Consider the following 13,408-nt stretch of genomic DNA (forward strand, 5'->3'; position numbering starts at 1 on the left):
CGCATAACAAAATGTACATAATCCACCTTTTGAGGAGTGTACTATAGCATAATAGCATTACCCTTTGACTTTTCCTTCTTAGGTTTTGTAGAAAATGGAATCCTTCTTCAGTGTTAGATGGCTATGGAGAAAGATATTGTTTAGATGGATTGGATGTCCGTAATCATATAATTATAATATATTTATATTAAAAAATAGACAATTAATATTATTTTAAAAATAAACTGTCCATTTAAAAACTCGAGTTCGAGCTCAACTTGTCAAATATTTGAGAAACTTACTTAAACTTGATTATTTAAGCTCGACTAATTTTTAATAAATAAACCTAAATATTAAAAAATTTGACTCGACTTGACTGGTTTCGTTTGCAACCAGGCGTGCATGGTAAAGAAGTCAAGCACAAGTCAAGGGATGCGACTTTAAAAACTGGCCGTGGAATCGAAAGGAAGTATGTCTTTGGACAAAATGTATAATAATCCCAACATTTTGCTTGTAACAAAGATTGGGTACTTTAGTCATTCACAAACTTTTGAACCCCTTCAAAACCTCCTTGGTGCAATCTCTCAGTCTATATATATCTATTGGTGTAAGAAGGGAGAGAAGAAAGATGGAGAGAGAGGAGGAAAATCCAACTTCTCTGACAACACCACTGAATGAACATGATATCCATGATGATGATGATGATAATGATGATGATGAAGATGGAGGTTGCAGGGCAGTTGAGAGAGAGAGAAACAGAAAGGAGGAGATTGCGAAAGAAGTGAAGAAGCAGCTATGGCTTGCAGGGCCACTGGTATGCACGAGTGTGTTGCAGTTCAGTTTACAGTTGATATCATTGATGTATGTGGGTCATCTTGGAGAGTTGCCTCTCTCTGGTGCTTCCATGGCCACTTCTTTTGCTACTGTTACTGGTTTTAGCTTGTTGGTGAGTTGTGTTTCTCTTCATTTTCATCAGAAAAAAAACAGCAATCAAACAGAATTAATTATTGAGAATGACATCCCAATGATGTATATATATTGTAATTATTTTCTTTTTCCATATAGTGATGACTTTTCTAACTTTCAATAAATGTATATACATGAGACATATCATTTTGCATGAATGTTTCACATATAAATTAAAATTTAAATTTTGATAAAATGCTTAAGTATTGTTTGGTAACATTTATAATTTACTGTTTTTGTTTATAGAAATATTAAACATATTTATATTTATCTTTTGTAGTATATATTTTTTGATCAGCAAGAGAAACAATTTTATTGATAAACATACTAACATATTATAACAATAAATAGTACAACATTTCAATCCTAACTAGATTGGTAGCAAGACACTCACCTAATCATATGTTAGCACGCCATCAAAAATAGGTGAGAGACCAACAACAAAGACACATCCATAACCAAACAAAATACACAAGAAAACCACCCACAAGCCACCCAAATAAGCTGACATAGCAGCCCATATATAGGAGTCCAACCAAGCCCCACAAAATACACCAGAATGTAAACCCAAGAGCCACCTAAATAAACTGACAAGGACAAAACAAGAAGCAACAGACACAAGGAATAAACAGAGCACCAACAAGGCACCAAAACAGGGCATCAACAAGGCAATCCTCCAGAACAACCACCAACCAATCAACCAACCCAGGAGCAGAACCAGCAGACAGTGAGCTATAGCAAACTCTACTCAAATCCCATCACTGCTGTGATACCCTTGTGAACTTCAACATGCAACCCTCCTACAAACACCTCGATATACCTGATTGGCAGCACAATAGATGATTTTAAGAAAACCCTCTACATTCCCCCATTTCAATGAATCCCAAAACAAAATGCGAAATTTGATTAAATCCAATAGCTCCTCCCTATTCAGTTGTGTAGTCTCAAAGATGCATTGATTTCTCAACCTCCAAATTGACCACAAAACAGCAATAGAAATAATCTCCCATACTATTTTTATTTTTTTTCTAAATTTCCAACTCATCCACCATTCAAGCAAAATAGGCACTGAACCAGGAACCACCCACGACAGTCCCCACCAACACAAAACTCCGGACCAGATCCTCCAAACTTTCTCGCACCAGATTAAGACATGTTCCAAAGTTTCATTTTCAATACCACAAAATCTGCATTGTCCATCATTATTGTTGTCAAGAATCCCCAATCTAGTAACCCTATCCGAGGCCTTAACTCGACCTCTCCATGCCAACCATCCGAAGAACTTCACTGATGGTGGTGCTCCATTCCTCCAAATCAATTTTGGTACTTCCAGATTAGGACCCATCTCGGCTTCAATACAATTATACATTGATGCCACTGAATAAACACCACATTTATCAGCCTTCCATCCAATTGTATCATCCCCCCTCTGATTAATCCCCGTAGCACCCATTAAGAGGTTGTTTAGCGTAGTGACCTGTTCTTCCTCCCAAGCCATCAATGGTCTTCTAAACTCCACCTTCCATTCATATCTACCGCTCGCAGGGACCACAAAGGCTGCAACTCTCCCTTCCTTATTAGAACTGATCTGGTACAATCTTGGGAAGAAATTTCGTAATACGGTTCCCTCCCTTAACCACTCATCACTCCAAAACTGCAACCTATTTCCTCTGCCAAGGCTGAATTTGATATTATCCAAGAAAATAGCAAAAGCTTCAGGCCATGTAACACATACCAATGAGATGTCTGACCAGGCTCTGGAAGCATTGCGAGATTGGACTGGTAACCAACATCTCTCATCAATTTTATGAATATTGCAAATAACATTTCTCCACAGACTATTTTTCTCCACTGCAAATCTCCACCACTATGTTTTAAAATTTTGGGTAAAAAATAAGTGAGAGGGAGTGGCTGAAAGAAGTTGCTGACCGGAAGTGGTGGTTAAAAGGTGGAGATGGAGGTGATTGTTGATCAATGGAGTTGATTGTAGTCAATAGGAGGTGGTTGACGGAGGAGGTGAATAATATGGTGGCTAAAAGGGGTGGCTAGTGGCAGGAAGGGATGGGAGAGGGGAGAAGTGAATGAAATTTATTTTTTAAACAAGTCCAAACTAACTTCTTTTTTTTCTTTGTTAAAAGAATCTAATAAATTTTTTATAAACTGTTTATAATTTTTTGAAACAAAAATAGACACTAAATGAGTTTTTGTTTATAATTTTTAAAATTTTTATATATACAAACAAAAACAACTATAAACATAAATGAATCGTTAATGATTTATTCTATAAATTAATCTCCATTCACTTGGAGAGTAGTGTTCTTTCGAAATAAAATTAAATATGAAAGAAGAAAATGATAGAAAACACATATTTCAATAACCATAATTATATTTTAAACATTACAATAAATGATGGAGAAAAGAGAGGAAGTTTTGTGTTTTACATTTACAAATTACAAATTACAATATCAATTATTATTATTTTCTTTTAAATTGTGTCTTCTCAACTACCAAACAGAGCACATATAACGAACACAATCTGATACTTTGTGTTTTTGGAAACAATTCTCAATTATAATCTAAAATTTCATTAGCCAAACAAAGCTACTTCATTAAACATACTATGAAATTTCACTCTATCTCACCATTTTGTTCTTGAGTAGCTAGGAATGGCAAGTGCATTGGATACACTATGTGGCCAATCCTACGGAGCAGAGCAATACCATATGCTTGGAATCCATATGCAAAGAGCTATGCTTATTCTTTCACTAGTAAGCATACCTCTTGCAATCATTTGGGCAAACACACGCGCCATTCTTGTCGCCTTTGGTCAAGATCATGACATATCTGAAGAAGCTCAAATCTATGCACGATTCATGATCCCAAGCATATTTGCGTATGCGCTTCTTCAATGTCTTGTCAAGTTTTTGCAAACTCAAAACATTGTCTTCCCAATGATGATAAGCTCGGGGATTACTACTTTAATCCATCTACTTGTATGTTGGGCATTGGTTTTTAAGACTGATCTAGGTCTTCGTGGAGCGGCCTTGGCCAATTCCATCTCTTACTGGACAAATGTAGTGTTGTTAGCTCTTTATGTCAAGTTCTCTTCTTCTTGTGCAAAAACTTGGACTGGCTTGTCAAAAGAGGCCTTGCACGATATTCTCAATTTTCTCAGACTTGCAATTCCTTCGGCTGTCATGGTTTGGTAAGTTTATGATTGACTAAACTTTCTATATTCTCAATGTTTATGATCTTTACTTTTCAATGTGTACGGATTTTTAATGTGATTATTCATTATGCGTTATGGTTTTCTTTAAGCTTGGAAATGTGGTCGTTTGAAATGATTGTTCTAGCATCTGGTCTTCTTCCTGATCCTGAGCTACAAACCTCGGTGCTTTCTATCTGGTAAAACAGGCAGATTTTCTTCTTGGAATTTCTTTATAGTCGATTTCTTGAATTAACTTCCACTTTATCATCTACTACTAAAACAAAATTTGTGTATATACAGCCTTAATACAACTACAACAGTTTGGATGATCACCTATGGGCTCGGTAACGCAGTGAGGTCTGTTGAACTATTCTAAGACTACGCATATTTCAATTTCATTTATATGAACAAAACTTGGTTAAATTTCAAGGGTACTATAGTTTTGTACCAAAGAAGTGTAAATTTGTTGTTGCAATTGAAATATGACAGTGGTAATTCGGGAGATTCTATTCCACACCCTACTCTCTTTTTTTCTTCAATTGACACCATTACTCAGTTACACAATTTTGATTTTTTGATTTTTTTTTTTTTTTTTTCCAATTCACATCCCTTAGTCTCCATAATACCCACATCTTCAACATTCATGCCCTAACCCCAAAACTCATCAGCCATCACCACCTTCACTTTGGTGCTGGGATGGGGAGAGAGGGAAGGGCGGGTTGTGGTGATTTGGTGGTGACTGCTAAGGTTTGGCAGTGGTAAGGGTGCAATGCAGTGCGGTGGGTTTGGGAGGGAAGTTGTGCAACTTTTGTCCTCAATGGTAATTTACTAGGGATACAATCATAATTTCAAAAATTAAAAAATAAAATGATAGGAACTAAGAATAATGGTAGTGTACAAATAGAAGCTCACTGGTAATTCCCGCTATTTTCCTGATTTTATCTCACATATGTTGTGCTATGTCTATTCAGCACGCGGGTCTCAAATGAGTTGGGGGCAGGGCGCCCATACGCTGCTCGTTTGGCAGTGTGTGTCGTGTTAGTAATGGCGGTTACAGAGGCTGTTATAGTTGGAGCAGTCATGATATCGATCCGAAACATCTGGGGCTATGCTTACAGCGATGTAGTAGAAGTGGTCAGATATGTAGCAGCCATGATGCCCATCCTAGCAGCTTCCAATTTCTTGGATGCACTTCAGGGTGTTCTTTCAGGTTCTTCTCTGCATTTTTATCGATCTCTTCTTAAGCTGTTGACGTGTACTTTCAGGAATAATTTAAACGATCCATTTGAAATTGGACTTATTCAACTCAAACTGAAAATTTCAGAAATAAAATTGACGAAATTGAAACATACGCAACTAGAGTGATATGGAATGTCTGCTTTACGGACCTTTAGACACAATTTTGTTTTCAAAGCTAATTTTGCTCTGTATTTGCTAACATTTAGGCACAGTAAGAGGATGTGGAAGGCAAAAGGTTGGTGCATTTGTGAATTTGGGATCATATTACATTGTGGGCATTCCTTCTGCTATAGTATTTGCTTTTGTTCTACGCATTGGCGGAAAGGTCTCTCTCTCTCTCTCTCTCTCTCTCTCTCTCTCTCTCTCTCTCTCTCTGTGTGTGTGTGTTTTCAGCTGCAAAAGTGTTTCCGTCTCATGTTGATTGCATGCAGGGCCTCTGGTTAGGGATTATATGTGGACTCATTGTGCAAGTTCTATCACTTTCTACCATTACACTAAGAACTAATTGGGAGCAACAAGTACACTCTCTCTCTCACTCTCTCTCTCTCTCTCTCTCTCTCAACATCTCTGTTAAATAATCTAAGTGTGCAATCTTTGTTCTTTCTTGTTTAGGCAAAGAAGGCAACGGAACGCGTATATGACTCTACAATCCCTGTGGATACAGTGTCATGAAAAAGAAACTGAAAGCACTGTAACAAAGAAGCTTCCGAGCTGATTAAGGAGCGAATAAATGTGTATTATCAATTGTAGCCAATTTCGGACTTGCTAGTGAATCAGATCAACCTAGACATAGTTGTGTTTTTCAGTCTTTATTGATATAATAATTGGCTCTGTACATTGTTTTCGAGCAACAAGGATTAAAGAAGATGGCTGAATTAACCCATGAAGTTAATTCCCTAATGCGGCCATGTATTAAAAACTTGATCCACAATCCAATAAGACAAATAACTAACTGTTAAGCTCGAAAGCATGATGTGAAAATGTTGAGCAAAATGAAGGAGAAAAACAAAAAGTTTCATGGAAGAGGTAGAAGAGTATATTTCAGAACAAAACAAAGGCACAAGTAAATTATGAAACATTGAATACAATGTCATGGAACAAATAATGTCTAGAGTGGCAAACTTTGATACCATCAACCAACAAGTTATGAAAAACAAACATCTATCATGGTAAAGGTTGCCCTAAAACCGATTTACATACAAAATCAGATGTTGGGATTTTATTACACTGAAAAATCTTCAAAATCATCTTGCAGAAGTTAGTGTACACTTATCTCTCAGGATCACAAAAGAGGGTACTTTCTATTTATTCACCGAATTTTTGGGACTTTCTCTTCAATGCTGTGATATAATAATGAGCTATTTTCACTTACGACTCTGCATTCCCTAATAATTTCAAAGGAGATAAGCGTTATAGGATTCACACAAAAATTTACAAACTCTGCTTGGTCACTATTAAAAAAGCTACTTTTTAGCTATTTAAGTTGTTTTTTGTTTTAAAAATGCTACTAGTTTAGATGACAAGAAAAAAAAAATTCACATTTTTAACAAAGACCCACCCTGTTTGGCAAATGCTAAAAAAGTCACATTTTTCCCAATTTTTTTTTGTTTTTAATGAAATTATTTTAGTTTTCAGGTCCTCCAAGTCTAGAAGGATCTAAAAACAAATTTTAAAAATCCAATAACAAAAGCAACTTTTTTAGTATTTGCCAAACGGATGAACTTTTTTAATAATTTTATCCTAAAAAAAATGCATGAACTTTTTTAACAATTTTATCCTAAAAAAAAGTAAAAGAGTGAGAAAAAAATTACTAAAAAAGCAATTGTCAAACCAGCCCAAAAGGACGTCATAATAACCAGGAAGTTAGTTTAATTATTACAGTGCTCCATAACATACCTCACAAAGCAGTGATTGATTCCTCACAATAATATCCAATCTATGAATAGGTGTATATGTTAGATTATTCTTCGTCTTTTTCTTCGGGAAGTTGAAACTCAAGATCCAATTTCGTCTTTAGGTGTGATCTGTCAGCACTGCAGGAGCAGGCAAAAGAGAGAAGAAAAAAAAGCTATATGAATCGCAAGCAAGATTACACACATGATACATTCTTGCAAATTTCAACTCGATTACAACACTCTCAATTTATGTCAACATGGCATCATGCACTTGCAAAATTACCCGTAGAGTAACAAAGTTTTTGCCTTTAAGTTCGTTGCGTAAAAAATGTGTTTACATATATTTATTTGTCCATGACTTTGTGATTTTCCTGGAAGAAATTTTCTGATTGGTAATGTTAATGTACACCTCCTACACCACTAAAACCTACCACTACCACTACACACCTCCACTACTCCTCACCCACTCCACCTACCACCTCCACTTTACCTACTACCACCACCCACTCTACACCTACTACTCCCAAAACCTCTCTATATATAGGACTTGTAATATACAGATACAAATATCAATAAATACAACAATCTTGTAACAATATCATTTTCTCTTTCATGGTATCAGAGCTATAGGTTAGCTCTTGGTGATCTTCACCTTCCGGCGGCCGGCAACCTTGCCTTCACCGCCCGCCGGACCCCAACCATGCTTATTGAAACCTCCATCAACTCCATTACCTTCTGGTCCATCATCTCCAACGGCAAGTTCTGCAAGTTCAGCCAACCTCCATGGCTCTTCTAGCTCGAAACTCACATCGAATGGCCCTAGTCGCATCACAGAGATCAGCAACAAACCTGTCTCACCTCGCTTTCGATACAGTTCACAACAACCCATCAGATCTATCTTCTTGGCTCGAATCCATGATCACCGAGCTCAACCCTCTTCCTGAATTTCCCTCTGCAATAGCGTCAGAAACACCCAATCCCAAGCATTGGAAGAAACAAAACCTCTTCTTGGAAGTACCCACAAGAAGATTACATGTCTCTCCTCATTCGTTCCAATCAAGATGCCTCCAACCCCAACACCCACTCCCAAGAAAGTGAATTTCGTCCTCACACCAAGCCCTTCCGATGCCAGAACAATTGGGTCTCCAGGACCCTCCTCAGCCAGAGGCAAATCGGGGTTCAAAAATCTTCTACCGAAACTGAGCTTCAAGGCTCGGCGTTCTCAGTCCGACGCAGAGAGAGCTACTGCACATCCAGTAGTTGAAGCTTCGTCTCCATTGCCTTTACCGCAAGAGAAGCCTTCTATCTCGAGGTCATGGTCGCTTACCAGAATTTTTACTCCCAGGATGAAGAGTACAACATCTTCTCTACCTGTTACTCCAGTTGGGCAATCGAATCCGGAATCAATTGGTGGCGAAAACCTTGGAGGTTTAGTCAATTTGAATACAAAAGGAGCCCCTCCGAAATACCACCGCAACAACCGGTGGCGGCCCACTTAACCATCGCAACAGCCAGCTGTTCCTCCAGCTCAAACGGTAATGGTGCAAATTGCAGTAGCAGTGTGTTTGCAAGTATATTTGCATCATCAACACCGTGTTTCTCCAGTAGCCTGGCAGCATGCATCTTTGTTTTCCTCTTTGATTTTGGCCCCTCTCCTCTCTCGGTCTCCGATCACACACAGATCACACACAGCAGACTCACGAGGCACTCTCCCTCTCTCTCACTTTACTTTTTCACACCCACTTGCCTCGGCTTTGATCCAATGGGGCAGATCACACCCACACACTCACACATGCACCTCTGATTTTTTTTTTTTTTTAATCTTTCCACCTTTTCCTTTTTTATTTTTTATTCTTCAACTCACGTGGCCTGTCTCTTGATTTTTCTTTTCTTTTATCATCATCACTTTACACTAATCATTTCTCCCACATTTCTTTTAATATAAAATCATAAAATCAATTATAAATGAAATTATAAAATCAATGGGGAACAGGTTGACAAAAGAAAAGTTTAAAAAAAAAAAAAAAAAAAAAAAAAAAAAAAAAACAAACAAACAAACAAAAAAAAAAAAAAACAAACAAACAACAACACAAGCTTTGTTTTCTTTTCTGCAGCGGCCATACATCGACCTCACTTCCTTCTCTACTCTGCCGCCGGTCTCTTCTTTTTTCCTCCGTCCTGGCCAGCCCTTGCCGGTGTTGCCTCCGGATTTCTCACGCCACCGCGCACATTTACTCCCTGCTCCTCCACTGCCGCATATGGCGGCCCTCCAAATCGGAACATCACGGTGGCCTTCCGTTTCAGCTCCTTGTTTTCTGCCCTTAGCACGCTTATCTCTGCTCGCGCATCCTTATACATGCGTTGGAGCAGAGCCAGCTGGGAGTTTACATGCTGCACCTCATTTGCCCTACTCTGCAGCCGGTTCGACAAGTTTGTAACCGCCGTCATGCTTTCCACACATGCCTTCAAAGTATACTGATTCGCCTCCACATCCGTTTGCACTGCCATTTTTTGCTCCACCGACTGCATCGGAAAGTTCAACGGAGCAAACCCAGTGGTGTTTGGTTGAGGTTCACGGGCCACCGCACCCGTTATCTCTCTTGTTGACTCGTTGAGGTCAGGAAAGAGAGTCAGCAGACCACGGGACGACGAAGCCATCTCTCGCAACAGAGTGTTACAGCCTCTCTCTCTCAGCACAACGAAGAGTTTTTCAGAGAAATTCGCAGGTTTTTTGTCTCCGCCTCTGCCTCAGCCTCAGGTTCAGTCTTGGTTATATAGCCGAGGCAGTCACGCGCATCGCGCGCCTCTTGACGCTCGCCGACAACCTGGCACGCCTTTTCATGGCACGTCTTTTGATGAATCGGGCACGCCTTTTGATGGCACGCCTTTTGAGGGTGCGGGCACACCTTTTGAGGGCACGACTTTTGAGGGCTCGATATCTACATCCATGTATATCTTTTGGGCAGCCTATCTACACACTCATACAGTGTCTTCTACACTGGTCAACTTTATCAATTCCTTTTCAACCTCAAATAGGTTTCTATCTTCACACCTATTTGAGTTTGAGGGGGGGTTATACCAGTATCATGTATAAGTCGCTCATGGCGCACTCCCTAAGTCGCCTCCTCGGTGCACCACCACAGCTGCTACATCGGTCCGACATGACCCCATAAACTGTCTTCTACAACGGTCTGACACGACCACACAGTGTCTGCTACATCGGTCCGACATGACCCCGTAAACTGTCTTCTACAACGGTCCGACATGACCCCGTAAACTGTCCTACTACATGGTCCGACATGACCCCGTAAACTGTCCTGCTACAACGGTCCGACATGACCCCGTAAACTGTCCTGCTACAACGGTCCGACATGACCCCGTAAACTGTTTTCTACACCGGTCCGACATGACCTCGTAAACTGTCTGCTACAACGGTCCGACATGACCCCGTAAACTGTCTGCTACAACGGTCCGACACGACCATACCGTGTCTCCTATCCTGTTTTGTTTTTTATTTATCAGTTTACTTTTCTGCTTTGTTACTCTCTTCAAACTCAAGTTGGTTAGTTCCTATCCTCCTTGAGTTTGAGGGGGGCTGTTAATGTACACCTCCTACACCACTAAAACCTACCACTACCACTACACACCTCCACTACTCCTCACCCACTCCACCTACCACCTCCACTTTACCTACTACCACCACCCACTCTACACCTACTACTCCCAAAACCTCTCTATATATAGGACTTGTAATATACAGATACAAATATCAATAAATACAACAATCTTGTAACAATATCATTTTCTCTTTCAGGTAACATTGCTAATTTTCTGTTTACAGAAATTAGGTAACATTAAAAATAAAAAAAAATCAGGAAACATGTTTGGTAGACATAAAAATTTCAGCAACAAAAGAAAACAAAACAGAAAAAGAAGTTTGATCACTATAAAAATTGTATTTGCTTTTTTATTATTTTAACATTAAAAATAAAAAATAAACAAAAAACCTAGGAAGGGGTTGGGGGTGGCTATGCGTCATGGGGAAGGGGTGTGGGGAGGTGGTCAAGGGGAGGGAAGGGGTGGGAGTGGCCCTGGGTAGTGGGGAAGAGATAAGGGGTGGCGTACATGGAAGGGAAGGTGATGCTTATGAGTGGTGGGCTAAGAAGTATAAACACACAACCAAACATGTCGTGCAAGGGGTTTGTTCGACACGTATGACCTATTACTTTTTAAATAAATGTAACCCAAACATGCTTCAAACACTAAGAGTACACACATGTTTGTCGCTTAAACAAACATGAAACACATTACAAATTTGAAATCTAAAGATAAAACAAACACAATATAAATTTATACTTATTAATTCCTTCTTCTTTAAGCTTTAGAAATTTGTGTTATGTTGTATTTATTATCTTTGAATGATACTCATTAGATGATATATAAGAAATATAGAAAACTACATATTTGCTGCATGCCCCATGTGTCATGCCCAATATTTTTTGAAAATTTGTGTGTTGGCATCTCTGTGTCATGTTGCGTGTCTATGCTTCTTAGGTGGCGGGAAAGAAGTGCCGGACTGTCACCAAATTATTGCCGCCACTTGTTGTTGTGCTTAAATGCTTTGGATGAAACAACAACTTCTTGATTTTGAACTTCACTATGATCATATTCCTATTAATGCGATAACACTAGTGCCATTAGTCTTTCAAAAAACCCCATACAACACTCATGCATTAAACACATTGAAATAAGACATCACTTTCTACGAGATCATATACTTAAAGGTAACAATGAACTTGAATTTGTGCCTACAAGCCAACAATTGGCTGATATCCTTATCAAGCCTCCCAATGAGGAATAATTCTGCTTTATACGAATTGAGTTTGGCATGTTAAATATTCCTATATGATGTTAAACAATGTGTTATTATGCTTCATTGTGTTATTTGCTATGAAAAACACTATGTCACGACTCAAACCCGGTCCTATGGGTTTAGCACCGTAACCGGCCAGTAATCCGAGATTGCCGAAGGCCTGCAGAACAGTAGTACAGTAAAACAGAGTACAGGGCCTGGCGGAAGCCAATACAGTAAATGAATAACGTCTATTGAGCTGTGTCAGTCTGTATGCCAAAAAGATTTTTCATGCATTCACATATACCAACAGTACAGTCTATACAAAATTTACAGTCACACAGTACAGGGACCTAATCCCTTGATAACAGTACAGTAAACATTCAGTCTATACAGAACAGCAGACGGTACAGAAGGGGGAAAAACAAGACACCCCAAAGCCATAGCATGGCAACTCGGAACCTCTCAGTGAGGCACAAAGGCTGGCTTGACAAAACGGGAGTCTAACCCACGCTCCTAGCTCCGATCTGGTGGCTGAGCACCTACATATATATATATAAACAGTGAGTTAAAGCCCAGTGAATAACATAAAGCGTAAAGGGGTTTAGAATGAATGTCCTTACAGTAATGAAAACAGTTCATTTCAATCAGTATTTCATTTGCTCAGTACAGTAAACAGTCATATGTGGTACATCCATTAGCATAACAGTAACAGTAGGTCTTAAAAGACCGAACAGTAATGATGGCCATCAGTCAGTAAACAGTAGTGGCTCCACGAGGAAACCGACAGAGATCTCTGTAATAGTAACAGTAAACAGTAGGTGCTAAGGATGCCACAGTACAGTTCAGAAATAAAGGACATACATTCATTCAGTAATACCAGTTCAGTAAACAGTTCAGTTCAGTATTCAAAAGATAATCAGTTGAACATATCTTTACACAATTGTTACTCACAGAGTTTGGGCTACAGTATGCTAGAGCGTGTCTCCCCAGTCGCCAACCCTACACAGTTAACAGATTGAACACACACTAAGCTACATAGCTGGGAAAGATCATAATTTAATCCCTAATGCCTCGGTGTGCTCTACATCTATATCCTCAACAAGATGCCTTAAACTAGGTCTAAGAATGCCTAGAATGGGACGAGGATGCAAAGATGTGATCAGAAAACAGTCTCGAAGTTTTTAGAAAAACAGAGTCCCGCTCGAGCGCACGTTTCCCCGCTCGAGCGGACATGCAACAAAGGTACACGCTCGAGCATAGACTTTC

At 39.2% G+C, this 13,408-nt stretch overlaps 1 protein-coding gene across 4 annotated transcripts; it reads left to right on the forward strand.

Moving 5' to 3' along the window:
• Positions 1-450: 450 nt before the first annotated feature.
• LOC114284856 (protein DETOXIFICATION 16) lies at positions 451-6,243 on the forward strand. Of its 4 annotated transcripts, none has more exons than XM_082909965.1 (8): positions 451-925; positions 3,606-4,150; positions 4,264-4,350; positions 4,454-4,510; positions 5,125-5,363; positions 5,599-5,717; positions 5,824-5,910; positions 6,005-6,243. In XM_082909965.1, the coding sequence occupies exons 1-8, from the start codon at positions 608-610 to the stop codon at positions 6,062-6,064; spliced, it is 1,512 nt and encodes a 503-aa protein (XP_082766091.1). In that variant the 5' UTR covers positions 451-607; the 3' UTR covers positions 6,065-6,243. The 4 variants fall into 4 exon arrangements, with proteins under 4 accessions (XP_082766091.1, XP_082766092.1, XP_082766093.1 ...); XM_082909966.1 differs by having other exon boundaries at positions 451-793; XM_082909967.1 differs by lacking the exon at positions 451-925 and adding an exon at positions 1,497-2,727.
• The last annotated feature ends 7,165 nt before the right edge of the window (positions 6,244-13,408 follow it).

This window comes from Camellia sinensis, chromosome 15, assembly GCF_055761805.1.
Source record: "Camellia sinensis isolate YWXY chromosome 15, ASM5576180v1, whole genome shotgun sequence".
NCBI lineage: Eukaryota > Viridiplantae > Streptophyta > Magnoliopsida > Ericales > Theaceae > Camellia > Camellia sinensis.